Below are 20940 nucleotides of genomic sequence, written 5' to 3'. Positions count from 1 at the left end.
TCAGTCCAAAGGATTTGTCTGAGAAAAACATTACAGATATAAAAATGCCTGGAACTCACGCTGCTATATGTCCACATGGGACACCCTCCTCTAAAATCTTAAGAGAATCACATGTTTTCTTATATACAAAAGGTATTTCAATGTGCTTTTCACAAAACTAGATATTTAATCAATATTTCTATATTTCATGTTAGCCTGCAGGCAGAAAACCTGCCCCATATCTGACAAATCAAGTTGTGAGGCATGTAGCACTATTTTCAGAGTGTCAGCAAGAAACACATGGAATACAGACCGAAGCTGCACTGTATGAAACAAGGAGGAGGACTGGTAGAAGCCTTCCACAAGACAGTGATAAAATAACTTTTAGTAAATAACATCTTTTAGATGGAATGACATTCAGTAAATAAAGTATATTTTATATGAGAATAAATTTTAAGGCTCACAAAAATTCAGCCTACAAAAAAATCTTTTAAAAATACACCTTGAAAATGTATTAATATCTTACACTGCTTCTGCTCTCTGAAAACAGCTGGGATCTAACATCCATCTTGACTGGGATAGGCTGAAGCCCTGGAAAACATCTGTACTAATACAACCTGATTCACTGAGATACTACAACTTAAATCCTGTTTCTTTCTCACACATCTACTTTTTCACGATAAACAGTTACCTAGACTTCTCATCCCTAACAATTTTTTCCCCACACACACACAATTTGGGAAAAAACAAACCATAAATCTATAGCAATTTCATTTTAACCATATCATGAATCAATCAGTTTATGCTGTATATCGAATCCCACTTTTTGCCTATCTCATGCATTTGAGGAAAGGCTCCTTCACTTTTGAGGACAGGTCGAGGAAGCTGAGCTTCTTCAGCCTTGAGAAGAGACAACTGCAAGGGGAACTTATCAATGTCTGTAAATATCTGAAGGGAGAGTGCCAAGAGAATGGGGCTAGACACTTCTGGCCAAGCAACAGGTCAAGAGACAACAAGCAGAAAGTGATGCACAGGAAATTCCAGCTGAGCACAAGTAAGAACTTCACTGTGTGAGTGACTGAGCACTGGAACAGATTGCCCAGTGAGGTTGTGGAGTTTCCTTCCCTGGAGATACTCAACAGCTGTCTGGACACAATCCAGAGTAACATGCTCTAGGGGACCCTGCCTAGGTCTCAGGATTCATCCCTGGTTGGGGTGAGCCCGTAAAGGTAGAAAAGTCCCTCCTCCAACCCGTGTCTCCAAAGAAAGACTCAGTAGTCTTCAGTCGTCCGGTCTCAAGGTAGTTTATTGTATATTATCTAAAAGATTTCTCCCTGAGCTGCTGCGGTCCATTCAGCAGTCGGGCAAAGGCACACTCCGACGCCCAGGGGGCTGGTGCCTTCTTTTATATCATACATTACGTATTAGATGTTTACAGTTTTTCCCCAGTGCCCATCACCAATATTGAACAGTGACTTTCTACTCTAAACCAATCTGTGAGTGCCAACATCACCAAGAACACGGAGGTTAGTAAGAAGAAGGAAAGAGGACAGGGCACACCCAAGTCCCTCCATCTTAGAACCTCTGACCCCCATGTACAAAACTCAGACCCCTCTATACAAGGCCTAAAACCCCCCTGTACAGGACTCAAAAACTCTTCCTCTCACTTTGTGACTACTTCTACTATAATATCTAAACTTTTGTGATTTTTTGTTCTTCCTGCAAGGTTGGTAAATTGTTCCATGGATCAGGTTCAAAGCCACAGGGGTCTGCGGCTGCATTCCAGGGTCTCAAATGCTTCTGACCTGGGCCCAGAACATCCAAGAGTGTCCAAGGGACATTCTGGGTTCCGACACCTAGGCAGGAAGGTTGGAATAGATGACCTCCAGTGATTCTGTTATTTGGATACAAATGCATAAGGTATCAGGGGAAAAGGAGATTCTGTTCATCTGGAGTGTTTCTTCTATTGGGTACAACCTAAATAATACAGAAAATATTCCAGGTAACGATACCAAATACTCTTTCTAGCTGGCAACTGCTGCACAGATCCTAGGACCAGCTGGCACACTGTGCAACTGGCCAGGCTGTTAACTTTCTGTATCTCACATTAGTCCCCAGAGAGAGGAAAAAAAAAAAAAAACACAACTGATTTTTTTATTCCCTTGACATTGAATTTATGCAGCCTGCCTCAGAGGCTTCAAAGTCTAGACAAAGAAGAGTAAGTCTGGACTACAATCCCTCCTGCAGGCATTTGCTCCGATGAGAGTACTCCAAGAGCTCCTGGAGTGGGACAAATCCAAAAACAGCATCAAGATACTGGTTACAGGAAGTAACAAGAAACAGATTCATCAAGAAAAAGCACCTCAAACTAATTTCATTTTCTTCTGCAGCAAAGTAACAGTTTTTGGGCTCAGGAAAAAGCACAAATACTTTATATCTTGACCATATTTAAAGTTTTTTATATACTTTCACATTTTAAAAAATCTTTTTTAAACATTTTTTCAAGAAAGTTTGGAAAACATGATCTAGATAAAGTTCATTCAGGCTGGATTCAGCAGTTATCACTGGCTCTACATGACTGATTGGTACAGACCTCGATGAATTCCATGTGCTAGTCCTGCTACACCTTTAAGTGGATGACAAGAAAGAGTTAACTTATTAAATCTGTAGACCAAACAGAACAAAGAAAGACCAGAAGTGTGAGGGATAGGATTCAAATTGAGTATTGAGTATTATTGGGGCAAAGTGGAAAAATTGGAAAAACCAGGAAAGAAACAAAGCTGTACACACTGCATAAATACAGTAAGGAGAACCTGGAGCCAGATGTTATGATTTAGTCCCACTGTGCAAGTCCTGTGCAGCCACTCGGTCACTCTCCCCTAAGTGGGATCAGGGAGAGAATCAGAAGAGTAAAAGCTAGAAAATTCATGGGTTGAAATAAAGACAAGTTTAACAGTGAAAGCAGAAGCTGCACTCACAAGCAGAGCAAAGAAATTAATTCACTGTTTCCCATGGGCATGCTGGTGTTCAGCCATCTCCGGGAGAGGAAGGCCTGCCCCATTGGGTGGAACAGTTACTTGGGAAGACAAAAGCCATGACACTCAAAGTCCACCCCTTCTTTCTTCTTTCCCCAGCTTTACATGCTGAGCATGATGCCATATAGTATGGGATATTCCTGTGCTCAGTTTGGGTCAGCTGTCCTGGCTGTGTCCCTTTCCAACTCCTTGTGCATGTCCAGCATCCTCGTGGCAGGGGTGGTACAAGAAGCTGAAAAGGCCTTGAGGCTGTGCAGGACCTGCCCAGCAGTAACAGAAACATCTCTGTATTATCAACTCTCTTTTCACCACAAATCCAAAATACAGCCCCACACCAGCTACTGTGAAAAAATTAACTCCACCCCAGCCAAAACCAGCACACCAGGTAGGATCACTCAGAGAGAATTCACTGGTAAGAGGGGATGACAATCTGAACATGATTCAGAGTCAAGCCATTGAGCACAAGGCAAACAAGGAGGCTGGAGCACACAAACATGACTGTGCCCCACAGAACACGTGGACTTGTCCTTCCACTCTGCTGAGCATCAGTACTACATCCTCGCTTGGGTGCTACATTTGAAGAAACAAATGAGCCAACTGGAGCAGGTCCAAAGAGCCACAGGAAAGAGCAAAATTCAGCAAAACACAGCCTGTAAAGATGTACGTATAACTGAGACTAACTAGCAAAACTCTGGAAAAAGGATGGAAGACAAGAGTGGGAAGAACAGTGCAAATGACACCATTAAAAATGCATTTGTGAAGAAGAAAGAATATTTTTTCTTGTGGCCACAGTGGGTGGGACTGATTACACCACAGCAAGAGTCAGCTTAGACATTATGAAAAACTTCCTAACAAGTAAGAGAGCAGAACAGGTGTGATATTGTAAATACAAGGAAAATGAATCAGATCTTTAAAATTGCTGTTACTTTGGAGTAAAAGACAGTGGGAGAGGTACTGTAACTGTAAGCAGAATTTTTCTCCCTCTTCCATAAGGGATGGCTTGGAAATGGTCACTACTCCATTTTATCAAGAAGCTACTTTAAACATCACTTCTAACTGATAAATAAAAAAAGCCAGGTAAAATGACTGCTTGTGATGAGAATCTGCTTTCTTGCAACTGAAGAATTGCATATGGCAATGGAACAATTGAATATGGCAATGTACTTCTTTTTTCAGCTGGCATTTTATATTATTTGCATACTTTTAGTAAGACACAACAAGATATGACAGTTGCTCCAATTTCTTGTCAAATTCTTTTTGTATTTTCATCTGCAATAAATGACAAATGGGGTAAAAGCAATGACAGGTACTCTCCTCACCATATGAGGAGGGGGAGAAAAATTGCATACACAAGTGATCCATTAGTTTAATGCAAAAGAGATTATGGAAGCAGTAGTCACTCAAGAGCAAAGGGATAAGTGATGTTCTCACAAGCCATTACGCTAATGGTGAGAGCAAGGGAATGCCTCTGTAATTGCTAGAGAGCAGGCTGAGAGAGACCTCTGGGGATTCAAACAGTGCACAGGGCAAAGGAGAAACCACTCAGCCCTGGCAGAGGGATGACTGCTGACTTACAAAATCACATGTGTTATTACAGACATCAGACCCATCCTTGCAGCCTTTACTTGTTAAATGTCAGTCCCTGGTTTTTTCAAGACCCCATGAGTCAAATGTATTTCAAAAGTATTGCCTAGGGGAGTAAAGGATCAAGTGTTAAGTTCCCTGTATTCCCTCCTCCTCAGCTCATTTGCTATTTCCAGTTTCCCAATTCAATCCTCATCTGTGAATCCAGAGACAATCCTCATCTGTAGAGGCAAGAGCAGAACATGGATGCAGTCTTCCCAATGCACAGCTCTGAGCTCTACAAAACCTGGTCACACCAAGGGAAGAAGTGAGCCACTTCCTTTTCATGCCTCTACTAAACCCGGCCCAAGAGACAGACATCCTGCTGCTTCCTTAAAATTTGCCATCCCACATATATCTCCATCCTTCATCTGACCTTCCCTCAATGAGTTCACTGCCCTTCCATCACCAGGGTTCAGCCAGTGCCAAACTGCTTGTGGCCATCACACATGAAAAATTAACCACATTGATTTAAAGCAACACAAACCTGCTGAAGCCTCGTCAACTAACCCACTACGCTCCAACTACAACCTCACAGGAGGCTGGCATGGCTGATGCCATGCTCCCTTTTAGCCAGTGAAGGTTGGAAATGGTATCTCTGAACTGTAGGGTGACTCTTCAGTACAAAATCTAAGTGAGGTGTAGCAGAGACACATGTGGCCACATGCCTCAACCAGCCCTGATTGCCAGAACCAGGGAGTCACTTCACAGACTTGATGTGCTCCCTGCAGTGCTGACCTCCATCAATCAGATAGTTTAACACTGCTTTCAGACACTTTATTGTGCTTCATGTCTCACAGGCTTGGTACTCTGCACAAGCTCTTACCAATGGGCACACATGCTGACAAATGTCTCCTTCATCTGTTGGCTTTTTGGCAGTCCACAATAGGTCACTCTTAATGTAATTTCATTTCCTTAATTAAATCTTCCCTGAGGTATCATCACAGAGTATTATTTCCCTTTGATTAATTAATATTTCAGAATAGAGACAATTTCACCCTGCTTTCATGGGGTAGAAAGTTTCTCCCTTGATTAACCCCCAGAGAAGATAAAAGGATTTTTCTTTTTAAGTGAGTAACATTCATGTTTGCAAAATAAACAACATCTAAAAGGCCATATAACAAGGCTTAAGAGAATATAAGGGAAAAAGGGAAGCATAACCAAGTCAAAACCACCCCAAATCAATACAAGAAACCCTTTCGCTTCTCGCTACCTCAAACTTGCAGAGTTTTTTTGCAACTGGGCAGAAAGACCCCCAGATACAACCACTTTCTAGTGAGAGCAGCACTTTTGGGAATTTAATAAAAACCAAGGCTTTTCCCAGTGTTTGCAGTATCTGTAGTCACAGGGTCAAGGAAAAAAATTTCAGCTTTCCAGCAATACAACTCCAACCTACACACACTGAAAGTCTTGAACCGTGTAAGCACCCTGATTTCACAGGAGAAAGTCTCCACATCAAAAGCCTTGAAAATACCTCCATTGGCAGGGAGTCCAACTCCTGAGTTTTCAACACTTATAGACAGAATTATTGTCTGGATATGCAATCACCATTGCTGTACATAGTTATGTGCAGGTGATTATGAATCAACCATTATTGCTTGTGACACCTTCCACTGAACATAATGACATTCAGCCCCTCCATTAAAGCAAAACTAAACTCTCCAGGGAGACGGACACAAGTTATATGAGCAACATACACTTCAAGGAAATGCTAATATGAACTACCACAGAAATACTGACCAGAAATTCCAGCCTTGTATTGACACAAACAACCCTATAGTAGATGTGAAGTGAGATTTACATCATCCAGCTCCAGCTGTTTTGCTTAAATTTGCATTGAGGCTTTAACAAAAGATGCAAAGCTGTGCATTAGGGGTTGGAGTTCGAAGACAATTAGTATGGGATTTAATGTGAAAGCAGTATCCAAAAAATAGGAGTGCACAGTATAATGGTGACAAATCGGAAGAAGGATGGTATGCAGGTACCAAAGATAAAGGCAGAGGAGAAGATTAAGAGACAATTCAGAGAAGGATAAAAGACAGCTGAGGGAAGATATGAGGTTCACATGGGATGGGGTGGGAGGGGGAGGGGAGAGGAGAGGAGAGGAATCAGGTTCATAACATCCTAAAGATGTTATGAATCTTAATGTAGAGCTAGTTGAGGTGTGAAATTCATTTTCAAATATAATGGAGGTAGAGATAAGTTCAAAGGAAAGCAGAGGAGATTTCATGGAGCAGATCTCTGTTGAAAGGTACTAAATCTACAGAAACTCAAGCAGTTAAAAAAGTTTCTGAGCAGCAAATAGTTGGGGTAAGGTTAAAGAAATAATCTAGAAAAATGTTTTTTTCTCAGAGCAGACAAAAATCCCTGCCAAATACCATCTCCATTTGCCTTAGTAAGTCTAGACCAAAGATTTTTTACCCTTAGGCCTTCACATCTGTTCACAGTCCACCCAGGTCACAAACACTTTAAGCCAGTAAAAACTGACGCTTCCACAAGGAGAAACACCTTGCCATCCTCCCACTTCTTATTCCCAGTCTTTGCTGGGTGTTTGCTTGCATTGCCATAAGCCTTCACAGAACAGCCAAGCAGATCTCACTCTGGGTTAAAAGCACACAGCATAAAATAACTGGTTACTTCTAATCCGGGTCACTTCCCTGACACAGCTCTCCATGCAGGCACACAAATGCATGTACCTCACCCAAGGGAATGACTAACATGCAGAAAAGAGTGGCTAGAGAAGCAGAAGAATGCACTGGGATTATTTAGCCTGGAGAAGAAAAGGCTCAAAGGGGATCTAATCAATGTGCATAAATGGCTAGTGGGATGCAGTGAGGCAGACTGAGTAAGGCTTTTCTCAGTGGTGATCAGTGATAGGACCAGAGGCAATTGGCCAGACTGAAATACAGAAAATTCCCTTTAAGAAAAAAAATATTAACTAAGAAAGAAAAAAGGCCCAAACAATTGTGAGGCCCGAAGAATGCAGATTACATAGATAACTGGATGGCAGATTTGACACAACATTCCTATGGGAAATCACATCCCTGCTAGAAGAGCATTTAGTGCCTGAAAATTTTGGGTCGATACACTGAAAATGGCTAAGTATTTGTGGCAGAGCATGAAAAGGATCTCTGAAAGATTCCCATTTTTGTCCATGGACAGCAGAACACCTCTAAGGAAAGGGAAAGAACTTTTCAAAATATTTTTTCCTACATATATACTTAGCTATCTGTACTCAGCTTAAAAAAGACTAAGCACAGTGATAAAGCTTCTGCTAATTCGCTTTTGCTTCATCTGTCAACAGACTAAAAGTTCGACACCTCCAAGTTCTCTCCAGCTAGTAGAGCACTTCAAGATTAGTTCTGCCTCCTGCTATGGGAGTACCTTAACCAGGGAACCAGAGGCACAGCAGAATACCCTCCAATCCACCATCCAGCAGAAGAGGTGCCAGGCCCAGGGGAGACTGAAAGGTGACTGTACACACAAGATGCAAGGCAAGGGCTAGCAAACAAGCACAAGGAATTTGTTAACTAAACAGAATCAGAAATAATCTCAGGGTATCAAAAAATCCATTAACTGTCTCTTTCTTCATTTTAGGAGATGACAAACCACTGCTGTTGAGCAGCTTCTTCTGAACAAGGAACTGCTCAACTGTCAAACAAATGCGCTGTCACACTAAAGAAATGCATTTTCCACATCCATGTTTTGCCAGACTAAACAGCTGGAGGATGGTCTTCAATGTACCAGAGCAACCCACAAGGCGAAGAGTGAAGGTCTTTGAAGGAATAAGACAAATCACCACAAAAGTGTAAAACTTTAATTGAAGCCATCATTTTTCTGTCCATTGCACTAGTGACTAGTTTGACTGCCCCAAGAGAAGTGAAGCCAAAATGGGACACTAGTCTCCTTGATAAGGACCACTTTCGAACAATCTGGTGAGAGTTTGCCTTTGCCGTACCCTAAGATAGCCCCATTGTGTCAAAATACAGGCCATTTTGCAAAAAAAAATAAGAAGGTCCCAATACCACTGAAACCAGGAGGGCCCAAACAGTAGCACTATACTTATAGTCTACACCAAATGATCGAAAGCCCAAACACAGGATCAAACAGCTATAAAAAAGGTGTTTGTGAGGTGGAAGGGAGTCGAGATAACGAGAAGAAAAAAAAATGCTCCCAGCAGTATCAGGAGGGGAAAAAAGAGAAACTCACTAGCATAACATTTGAATCTAACAGGGAAAATTGAATTCAAAAAGGGAGCAGGGATCCTGTTCAAGGTGATCTTGTCGAGCCAAAAAGCAACGGTGTATGTTTGGGGGACAGGCTTCCCTCACTGATGTGTTTTTGTTTTCCAGTGCACAAGTGTTAGAAAACTATAAACTGAGAAATCTGTGTGGTCTCTGTCCCACAGTTATTTTAAGACCTCATGGGCCAAATGCATCCCTAGTGCAAGGTCAGTGACTTAAATGAACTTGGCGTAAGCAGAGAAATGAGCCCCAGGCTTCAGTGAAGTAAATACAATAGTACAGCACTTTAATGATGTGCACCGGAGATGGGAGATAATTTTTAAGAAAGAGCTGTATAAAGAAATGGCAGAGTAGGTCAAGTCTCATTCTCTGCACTGTGGGAAATCGAAGCATTCTTAAGTTTGTTTTACAGCTGAAACATAACAACAATCACCACCTTGCCACACCTCAGTGTCTGATCTCTCCCAACTGTATCTGATCATTAAACAAGGCTGCAGGGCTCCAGATCCTCTGAACAGTTGCCAGCTGCAATACAAACTCATTCTCATGAGGAACCATTTGATTCTGTTTAAAACAGCATTTTTTTTGACAGAAAACTGTTCCACTGGCAAATTTTCATGCAGCTTCACTACTTAATATGCCTCCCCTCCTCCTACACATGCATGTTCCAGAACTACTTCAGGAAGATAATTATACTGCATGTTCACAGTGTATTGGATTTGCTCCTGCCAGGTCACCTGTCTTCACTGTGAGTGAGAAACTCCAAAGAAAGGAGTCATCAAAACAAGGATGATGCAATGTCTGCACATAAATGACACATATTCCCCAAAAATACCTGCAAATAAAAATACATGGAGTTTTTGGGGAATGGGGGAGGTTTAAGAGGCTTGGTAGCCTCAATGTAGCTCACAAATTCAGCTCTTTACTCAAGCAACTAACAGTCTATCAGAAAATGAGCATCATAATTATATCACCAATCTTAATCAACAACTCATGACTTGCTTGTGATTTGTGGGGGTCTCTAGTTTCCAGCAAATAATCCAACAGTGCTGCATAGATCTGAGTACTATTTGTATCTCCATCTCTTCCCTGTGACTCAGCATTCAGCAGGGCTGCCAAGGGCTGGTCCAAGCTCCTGAACCACACCTGAAGCTGGGCAAGCCCAGCAGGACAGCACTGCGGGGACATAAACTACAGCAAGAGGAGGAACATCAGAATTGGTTAGCAGTCTCTGAAACAGTCTTCTCAATGCCAGCCCTCTCTGCTCTAAAACAGGACTATTTTTTTTCCTCCACAGCAATTACATAAAAATGGTTCATTATGCAAAAGACTTGCTACCTCCAGCAGATGCAGAATTTGCCTGCTGACTTAGGCTGAAAAAGTTTTTTACCTCCTGCTTCCTCTAAAAAAACATGTGTGTGGGGAAACAAGCAAACAAAAAAACCCTTAAAAGCTCCTTGAGGTAGCAAACTCTTTTTATTCATTCATTATGAAGCGCAGTTTTAATTGTGTTCCTCTAATGAGAATTGGCATGAAGTCCAACTGAGACCTCTGCAGCTACAAAGTCTCCCTCCCACTCTACCATCTATCAGAATCCATGAACAGAGAATCAAGGAAAGTGGTTATGGAAAGACAATGGTTTGGCTGAGTGGTGCTCCTGAAAAGCATTTCTCACTAATCTCTCACCTTCATCTTCTCACTCAAACTTAAGAGGTGAGCCCAACAACTTTCTAGGCTCTGACCCAAGGTCTTCTGAGATTATCACTTATGATATGCAGTTTATCAAAGCTCTGACTGAATTACATCAGTATCCTGTTACATGGGAATTCGTACTTGAAAACTTTCATATTCACCATTAGCTACCAGGATTCCACAGAAGAAACTATTGCATAAAACAAGCTAACTGAACATGAAATTCCCACTGGATGCATCACTGAGGCATGAATAAAAACAGTTCAGAACACTAAGACTGAACATAGATATTCTGGGCCAGATCAAAAGAATGGGGATTACACAAAATTTAGGCATTGAAGTTGAAAATGATACTCACTGCTACTGGGTCCTGCTCTCAGCATAACAGGATTCAGGAACCTCGTGTTCCGCTCCTGTGCATCGCAGAAACACCAGTCTTGACAACCCATGTGCTACTCTGCACATAAAACACCTGAACCAGCTCTTGGCAAAGGCACACATAAACTCCCTCTCTATCCATTAAAGCAGAATTATGCTCCCTATTGCTCTCTGGCTCAATGAATCTTCAAATGTTCCATGTAGAACATAACAACTTTGGCCTGATGCGTGTAAAGCATGTCCCATACTCACACACACTTAAGAGAAGCTCCCTGCCTGTTAGAACACATTCCTGGAAAGTCACAGATCTAGGTCCTAGATCTAAATCAGGTACAAAAGAAAGGTAACACCCTTCCTGGGGTGGGCAGCTCCTCCCTGAACACCATGCCTTACCCAACACACCAGTTCTGGAGTTCCTGCTTTTGAGGACCTGCCTCCCTTCAGGCACTGTTAGCAAGTTTTGCACTTAATTCAGGGCCCAATGACACTGAGGGGGCAGAGATGCAGCAAGCTACTTTTGCCTTCATTACACAGGCAATAAAAGCCCTGGGGACAGCAGAGCCCTGCACATAAACCTGTTGCACACAGCCAACTCAAGATAATCTGTCATGCCTCTCTTTTTGGTGCAGCACTGCATGAAACATGGTTATAGTGTCCTGGATATAAGCTAGTAAGCTCACGATATGCTGTGTACACTTAGCAGCTTAGATCTTCATTTGCTTAAGGCCCTCTTATCACTTTTCATTTCAGCATGTGGATGTCCCCTCTCGTGGTCCAACAAGGATTATTTGGATTAGGAATGCTGCATTTATATCCTTTTTGGTCCAGGTAGCTAAAGCAGATGAACTAGGTTTTCCGTGAGTTATTCGAAGGCCATCAAGTTGACTGATTTCCTGTCCATCTCTCAGACCTACTGTGAGGAGGCCACAAGTCAGCCATGCATGACCCTTCCTGAGCTGCCAGATAATTCAGTGTTAAATCAGACTCCTCCTCAAACACCATATTTCACATCTTCCCCTCGCTGAGCCAGCTTGACAGCCCATCTCATGCAAAGCCTGAGCGACTACTACTGCCACCACTTACACACCAGCTTTCCTAAGGTGACTTGTCTCTCTAAGGTCAGCGGGACTCCCTCAGCAGGAAACATCACACGTGCACACACAGCGCTGGCAGAACTAGGTTGGGAAAAAATAGGTCAAACAAGGCATATATTTAACTTGGAGGCCAAACCTCAGAATCCTATTTTCCCAACAAATAATTCATATACGTGCACAAGATACACATTTTAAAACCATTAGAAAATCATTCTTATAGGAACTAGGCAACCAAAATATTTTACAGAAACAGAGGCTCTACCAAAAACATTTCTATTCCCACTCCAAACAGAGGTTTAAACATACAACCTCTCCCCCACAGCCCTACATCATCCTTTTGCTGTAATCAAGCAACTTCTTTCTCTACTACCTTTTGGGAAGTTGTTACTCATTTCCACCCAGAGCCTTAAACATTTTTAGGGTTTTTTTGAAAGATGGTGACAGTGCAGGGTTGAAACACCCCTGGTGGGGAGCCTGGCCTGAGCCACTACCTCTATTCCAAACTTCAAAAAGTCACCTTGGCAGACAGTGGGGGGTCGGGAAAGGAGGCATGAGGGCAGCCTGCCTCTTTCTAGAAGTTCTGCAGCAACTTCCCTGGGCTTCTGATGATCTTCCAAGATGGATAAGACAATACAGCTGACAGGTCAAAAAATTACCATGTGGCTCCAACAAGCAAGTCAAGCAGCTGCTCCTTAGATTCCTTTTCTAAAAGATGCTGTCTTCTTCCACCCACTGTAGGCTCAACCTCTAGACAAACCTCAATAACTCAATTGGCAAGTTGAACACACATTCTCTACAGTTTTGCTGCATTTCCTACTTGTGATTTTGTTTCCACACCCCAAAGTTTTTCATTCCCTGCCCAGCAACAGTAAAACCTAATTTGTAAACTGCCCTAAGCACTTAATGATAGCAAGCACCCTCTCTGCACCACGCAAAAGACAGCAATATTTAAGGACTCAGAGACTTAAAATTAGGTGATAAATGTTTTTAATTAAATGCCCTAACATAATTGCTCAGATACACATACTAAGGTGTTAGCCTACATCATGTTATTGGGTATGGAGATTTAGTCTGAGTTATTAAACATGATTTAATTGTCTGAAACATAAAATTGCATGACCAGTGCTACCTGTGCAGCAAACTGCATTACAAAGAACAGTACTTTGCAATCACTTGGTTCTTGAGCAGGGGGAAGGTAGAAAGGGGAGAACGGAGTATCAAAGAGAATGAAAACACATGTGCAGAGAGGGAGTCTTTGAATATCTGCAAAGAGGATTCTTTGAGAGCGACAGTTCTGAAGACCATGAAAGAATAAGGCAAAGTCAAATTTCAAGAGTGAGTAATGTTCTACACTGGGATGTAGTTTCCTGACCAACATAAGAACTGCTGCCTTTAGTCAGGTGAGAAATCTTATTCTTTAATGGTAGCTTTGTTCACATAAAAACTGGGTAATTTCACACACAAAGAAAAATCCTTAAGGAGCATTAAGAAGTGGAAACAAAAAGAAAGGTAACTTAGCCTGACCCTTATAAACCACCGAAGTGTTCACTCTTGGAAAGGGTTCTACCACAGGACTGTGTTTCTCTGCTGAAATCATCTTCTAGCCTAAGAAGTGGAGGAGAAAATACAGTTCAGCTCATTAGTCCTTAATACCTGCTCTGGGTAGTAACTTCTGTGGCTGTTTCTGCTTTAGCCTGCTGCTCAAGTAATGAGAAAGAAATGTCAGTGCTTCATGCTGGCACAGGACACAGCTAGCTTCCCTATGACACTTAGTTCTGTAAAAATGTAAATAAATAAATAAATGAAATTGCCAGAGGCCATGCAGCACTGCCTTTCATCAAGAAAAGTTCCAAATAACTTTACAAGGAATATTGCTCATTCTTAAACCAAACTCAGTAACACTTTATCTCAGCATCATGGCTTGCCTGTGACTCAGGGTATGTATGTAATGTTTCTGAATGATGGCTTCACATTGGCTACCACTTGAGAGCATGGTGCAGTCAAATTAGGCAACTTAAGAGTTCATGGAAAGACCTTACTCCTTATCTCTACACGACTTTCACGGGCATGTAACAAAGGACAGGAGACAAACTAATGGCTACTGGACATTTCATGAGTCTTGAACAGCATTGTCTTGGAAACCTGTGTTCTGACTCCAAGATTAAATATTTCATCTGCTTACCCCACTTTTCATGGTTAAGCATGAAAATTTGCTACTTAAATCAAAGATATGGCTTCAGAGAGTAAATCTGGTATTTTCTTTGTCGTCTTAAGGCAACCATGCAGTCGCACACAAAACATACTTCATTGAAGCAAAGTGTATATATTTTTTTAATTAGAAATCCTAGGGCCTCTCACATAGCTTTTTTAAAGACGTCATTAAAGACAACTGAAAAATACCCCAATACTTGACAGATGTTCTGCATTAAAATGTGAACTCTAAATTTAAATTTTCCTGAGACTGCACTAAGACCTTGGAATAAGACAGTATCTCCTATTTTAATGACACTATCAATCTTGAAAGGGCCCCAATTTCAAAACAAAAGCACCAGGTTGGGGACATCAGATAACCACATTCATCCCAGTAGTTTGTCATGCACTCGTAATAGTGCCCAGATGCCCAGACACCAGAGTTATTGCATCCAGCTAGAAGGTCTGCAGTTCAAACAGTGTAGGAAATGCCTTATAACAGGCATACAGTTCACGTGCAAAACTAGATTATGCCCAGCTTCATGGTTCTTACCTACTTCATGGTTCTTACCCAGCTCAGCAAAGTCTGTACAACATGTAATGTACATGCTGCCAAAGAGACAGACTTTGGCAGTATAGTTTGTTTGGGGGAGGAAGAAAAGTCACAATAACTCCTAAGATCCAGAGAGAAGCTCCTTGACCCATCCCTGCTCTGTACAACCAGCACTCTGCCATTCCACCTAAGCAAATAATGACTTGTTTGACCATTTTACCAAGAATTTCCCCCCACTCTTGCTCTCCTCCTACCCTTGGGAAAAGCAGACTATTTCCTGCTCCACCTCTTCTGCTTACACATGTTTCAGAGAGTTATTCCTAACCAATCTTCCTCTATGTATACAGTGAGTAGCACAACATCAGATCTTCTCCAGCTTGCAGGATGCCATCCTAAATTTTACATGGAGATGTGTGAAAGCATTTGGTTGGCACCAGAAGTACAGCAGGCTCCTGCTTCCTTATTAAAAAAAAAACAAAAAAACAAACAAACAAAAAAAAAACACCAACAGATAGGCCTGCTGAACCATACATTTCAGGACCTGAGGAACCTGATTTGGCAATTGAAGGTGCACATGGCACACATTTTCCTATGAAATAGAAAAATTAATTTTACCACATGACACATTTCAGTCCTGGTGTTCAAGAGGTCATTAACAAAATTACTTTAAAAGGTGCTAATAGAAACAAATGCCCTTAACATCACAGACTTCCCAGATGACTCCTGCTATGGAGATGGATGACAAATCACTCCATCAGTCATCTCTAAATTCCGTATTAACTACACTGAAGCACTTAACTATTTATTTTTAGAGCATGTTCCATTTTAAACACAAATGATTCAGTCCAAGAGATATTCTCTACTCCATTGCTATTTAATGGGTTAACAACTCAAATATAAAAGGATTTTAATTCTGGGAGAAATACTTGCCTTTTTGATTTTGCCTACAGACATTGGTTGGGAATTTTAATTCAGGCTTGAAACCAAACAAATGTTGGTGTTCTACAAGCATCTGCAGAGAAATATAAAAATATCTGGAAAGTGTGAAAGAGCAAGCCTGTTTTGCTAAATGCATAAAATGAAACCTCAGCGTAGGTCTCAATAATAGGCTTCCTGACTGCTGTGCACACACTCTCTCCCACAGACCTTCTGCTCTGCAGCAAGGCAACGCTGCCTGCACTGCTGCGTCCTCAGAGAACTTTACAATACAATGGAGCACAGCGATTCCCTGGGGAACACGGTGCTGATCACTGACTTCAATATTTCAAACACAAGCACTAGGGTTTCCCCGTTTTAGGATCTCAAAGAAACGGCTTGCCATATCACTCCACCCCGGCTCCCAAGCCATCTCACAGTTTATCTGCATTATAGGCAATGTTCTGGACAAAAGGATGAGGAGCTGGGATCAAGCTAAGGCTGTTTGAACTCACGGAAAAGGAGGGTGAGATTAGAAGTAGAAAGTTGTGGGAAGGAGAATCCTGAAGAGCTGACAGTGGTTTCTGCTGCTGCTGCCACTGGAGAGAGAGGACAAATGAGAGCTGCAACAGGTACTGCAGCAAGGGAACCCCACTCAGCTGCTGCCCTGCTTCAACCCAGCTCCTCCCTGTTGCAAAGTCAAAAGCAGTCCACAGCCAGCCACTTGCTCCCAGCAGTCTGCTGCCTGGGACAACAGCCCATTTCACCTGTAGTTTGGACCAGTATTTCTGGTCCATTTTCCATAAACATCTGAGATTGAGGACACCATCTTGCCAAGGGACAGACCCAGCACCTCCTAAGGAGCCCTGCCTGAAGAACCTAAACTTCCTACTTCAGAGCTAACGACAGGATACCTTAGCCAGACATAGCTGACCAAAAGAGGCCAAGACTGACTCACAAGCCCATTATACAGCTGCCTAGCCACCATTCATTAACTGTAAGGAAAATGACCCTGGGCTCCCTGCATCAAAGAACCTTGCGATTTCTTCTTAATTAATTCCAAGCATCTTGCTGGCCTCAAATCTCAGCTGGAAAAAAGTCAACAAAAGTAGGTGGCATCTTATCTTGCCCTTTGCTACTGGCTGCACTTTTATTTTTTCTGAGTTGCATGACCCCCACCCTTCTGAGATTACCAGTAGAAAATAAAGTATTGCTATGTTTTAGGACAAAAACCTAAGATCTAGTCTGGTTTATGCTTTATAGGAATTAATGGTCATGATATCTAAGGCCAGTAGAAATACACTTCTAAGGAATTAAACCAAATGCCTGCAGTATTTGCCATTCAGCCACTGCAGAATCACAAAAGCACATGAAATGTTACAGGAGAAATGGGTAAAAAAAGCCTTAAACAGAAGCAAAACTGACTCATGTCCTTATTGCCAAAACCGAGAAAGCTGCTGAGTGTAAACAAACAACAGACATTCTGAAGAAAAGGGGGCGTCACAATTCCTTTTCCTGCTAATAGGCAGATACACAAACCCGTTTGGGCAGGATCATCCTCCAGCCTAAGGGAGGATCTTAGCCAATCTGAGGGACCCGGCCAATGCTACAGCAACATTCCCGGCAGCACAGGTGCCACTGGAGGCTAAGGAGCATCTGAGGTGATGGTGACTCCCAGTGCAATGATGGTTCATAGCTGGATCTGCTGGAAAGCTGTGGCAGCTGCAGGCATGACCCGCCCATGTAAGCTACATGTATATATGGATACCCAGCTGAACTGTTCGGGGCACTATTCACAAATGCATAATTTTGGCTTAGGCTGGCAAGCACCCCATCTGCAGAAGAGGAGGGAGAGTGAGCCAGAGCACTTGATTAAAGTTTGAGTCTGTCTCTAGAGTCCCACAAAGACTATGATCTGTACATGCTGAAGCCAGGTTTTGTGGGTACCCCTAACTTTGGAGGAAACTACAAAGGGAAAGACACAGGACCATAGAGATATTTAGAAAGATCAAAAGTCATAATGAGGACAAGCTACGTTCTCTGGCAAAATCTATCATCACAAACGAAGATATTTTGGAATAATTGCTTTTTTTAATTACTAAAAGCCCTTCTGTTTGAACTTTGCAACTGGTGTGAAATGAGGAGGCTGTTTTGCTGGGTATTTTTTAGAAGCATCTTTCAGAGGTGAAACCATAGGGGCAGCCTTAATGCCTGTATCCACAAGGCAGATCCAACAGCTTTAAAACACAGGTAACCTATTCTCTTTATTAGAACAGCTCCTGGCCCAACACCAACTGTCCAGCATCATGAATCTCACAAGTTGAATCCTCCCCACAATACCACGGCCACATCTTTTGCAGTATTTCAAATGGCAGCTAATAACCTAAATTTTGCTCTCACTGTTTTTCCATTGTTTGTAAGAAGACTATTCAAAAGGAGACAAGGAGAAGGATTTAGCACTACCTTGACTGAATGCTACTTAGCATCACAGACGCAGCACATGCAAAACTCCACGAGGCTTCACAGGGATTATCTCACAATAGCAAAGGATGCAAGATCACATACCATGTACATGAAACACAAAGCCACTGAAAAATGCACCTTAATAACAAGTCTTAGCCAGTTATTTATAGGAAAACAGTAAGGACCATATTGTTTATTAGAATGCACTTAAAATGCTGAGCATATGGATTTGGGATGAATTCTTTCAGATATTCTGAGCACACATACACAGTTTGCTTTCAAATTAATCAGCATCACATTCATATACTGATAGTTCCTGATAAAGTCACTTAGTGGATCAGTTCATGTTCTGGCCTGCTCTGGTTTCAAATGAGTAAGGTGATTGATACCAAAAGGTTAGGAGTCCAAAGGTCAGGTCACATTAAGTCAGAAAAATTGCATGATAGCATCACATAAGTGACAAAACATGCCCTCCACCCTTAACTCACATGCTGCTCGCTGCTCACAAATGCTGGCCATCTGACCAACCACTCTTTGTTCTGAGCTAACTCCCTGCTCATCCTCCTGAAACAAACAAGTAAACAGATCACACATTTCCTCTGTAAGAACACATACTCTTTTCCCCTGTACTAGACTGAGACTGCATTGACAGGATGAGTGGTGTGGGTTGACTAAGCGTGTGCTGCCTCTTACATCTTCTTCTGGTTCCAGCATGAAAATCAACATTGCACCTGTGTTGTCCAAACTGGGTGTGCACTTCAGAGACAGACAGAAGGGAAGCAGAGAGAGCAGCCAGGATACATACCGTACTCCACTTCTCCACAAAACACACGTACTACACAGAGAAATGATAATCCCTTCTTAGTGGAAAATCCAAATTTTCAAAATGAATCCCCAAGCCAAAATGAATTACTGTAATAACTGCAGTCCTCGCATGAGCACTAATCAGAAAGGCACAGCTGCTATGTGCCACCACTGGCACAGCAGCACCCTGCCCCTAATTGCTGCCCTGTTCAGACAGGGCTAGGTGCCCCACAGAACGCAACAGTGGAGCTGGTAAACACAGGGACAGGAGCACAGCCTGACTGTTGTACAGTCTTACTACGCACTTCTGCTGAGTGCAGCATATCTATTAAAAAAAAAAAAAAAAAAAAGAAAAAGAAAAAGCACTACTGCAGCTCAAAACAGCAGGATGCAAAAATCTAAACCCAGGCCAAGTAATTTCTTCTGCAACTACAGAGAAACACACGGGAAACGATGCAAGAGAGAACAAAATTAATTGTACTGCCCGTGTCAGTACAAACCCATTATCTATGCAGGCTGCAAGATGAGAAACGCAGTATTTGACAATACTACAGGCTAGGGCAATGTTCTTAACATACTTATAAGTTATTTTATTTAATTGCTAACAAAAAAATGCAGTTACATAATAACACAAGGTAATAACCAAAATATGAAGTCACAAGATTGGCTTACAGCAACAGAGAACCGGGGGGGGGGGGGGGGGGGGGGAAGCAGTTCGTGCTTTAAATTTTGCTGCATTGTCAAAGAGCCAAGAACCAAAACTGGGGGCTTCTGCTTTTACAAGGAAAGGACATAACCACCAAAAATTCGGCACGGGACTCTTCATCACCGCCTGCGCGCATCCACATCCCCAAATGATGTCAATCCCCGGCGGCACGTCGCTCATCATAATTCTACACTATTTGGTCGCTAGTGGAATTCAGCCGACAGGCCGACGGCTCAGCCCGTAACCCACCGGGGCCCAATGAGCTCCCGGGAGAGCGACCCCTCCACACCGCCCCCCGCCCAGGGCAGCGCTCACGGGCACGGCCGGGGGTCCCATCCCGCACGGACCTCCGAGGCACAAAGGCGGCACCGCGCAGCCGGGCACGGTGACAGCGCACACCCACGACCCGCCACCGCATCCCGCCGGCCGGGCGGGGGCTGCCCGCCCCGGGGAGGGCCTTTCCCGGAGCCGAGGCCGCTACCAGCTCCATCCCGCCTCGCACTTCTCCGCTGGGAGCCGACGCCACCCGCCCCCGCCCCACCACCCTCACCCGGGGCCGGGCGGCAGCAGCCCCTCGTACCTGGACAATGCCGGCCTGGGCACAGCTCATGCTCCCCCGGCGAGGGCAGGTCTCACATCCCACACGTGCCTGTCAGCCGGCAGGGAGGAAGGGCGGGCGGGTTACCGGCGTGTCAGCCCCCGCCGAACCGCACCATAGTCCAGCACCGGCTGATACGCCCCGCAGCACAGCCGCGCTCCCTCCCCCTCTTCCTCCGCCCCGCCAGCCTCCTCCCACCTCGCCGCCTGTCGCTGGGTACCGGCCGCCTGGAGCCACCCACACGCCGCGGCGGGCGCCCGGCAGCGCCGCCCGGCCCGGCCCGGCCCGGCCCGCCCCTCAGTGCTCCTCCCGCCCGCCCGGCGCTGTCCCAGGCCGCCTGCCTGCGGAGCCCACCCGCGGGCCGCCCTCTCGCTCCTCTCACACCATCCTCCCCCGCACAGCATCCCGGCTCTCCTCGACTGATCCCACGGGGACGTCGCCGCACGCAACCCAGTTTACCACGCAGCGGGCATCGAGGCGGAAAAAATCAACGTGTTCTCCTCTTTGCCCCTTGAAGTCGGGGCTGCCGCCCTCACATCAACTTCTCACCAGTGCCAGAGCCTCCGGGGTGATCATTAAAGCCTTTTCCCCGCTCACCTGAACAACAGCTAGGGCGGCACTACTGCTCTAGCAGCTGTCTCCTCCCCTAGGGAACACACACCTTTC

At 43.7% G+C, this 20940-nt stretch overlaps 1 protein-coding gene across 7 annotated transcripts in view; it reads right to left on the bottom strand.

Moving 5' to 3' along the window:
• The window catches only part of HECW1 (HECT, C2 and WW domain containing E3 ubiquitin protein ligase 1), a 243743-nt gene extending 223299 nt beyond the window's left edge, over nt 1-20444 (bottom strand). For 3 of the 7 annotated variants that reach the window (XM_068202204.1, XM_068202226.1, XM_068202236.1), the window contains exon 1: nt 20257-20444. In XM_068202204.1, the coding sequence (XP_068058305.1) occupies nt 20257-20286 (30 nt within the window). In that variant the 5' untranslated portion in view covers nt 20287-20444. The remainder of the gene's footprint in view (nt 1-20256) is intronic. The other 4 variants (XM_068202246.1, XM_068202254.1, XM_068202211.1 and 1 more) reach the window with 3 other exon arrangements.
• Between the last annotated feature and the right edge of the window lie 496 nt (nt 20445-20940).

The sequence above is a fragment of the Anomalospiza imberbis genome, chromosome 1, assembly GCF_031753505.1.
Source record: "Anomalospiza imberbis isolate Cuckoo-Finch-1a 21T00152 chromosome 1, ASM3175350v1, whole genome shotgun sequence".
Taxonomy (NCBI): domain Eukaryota; kingdom Metazoa; phylum Chordata; class Aves; order Passeriformes; family Viduidae; genus Anomalospiza; species Anomalospiza imberbis.
Note: the sequence above shows the minus strand (reverse complement) of the source record. Positions and strands in the feature narration are given on the sequence as shown.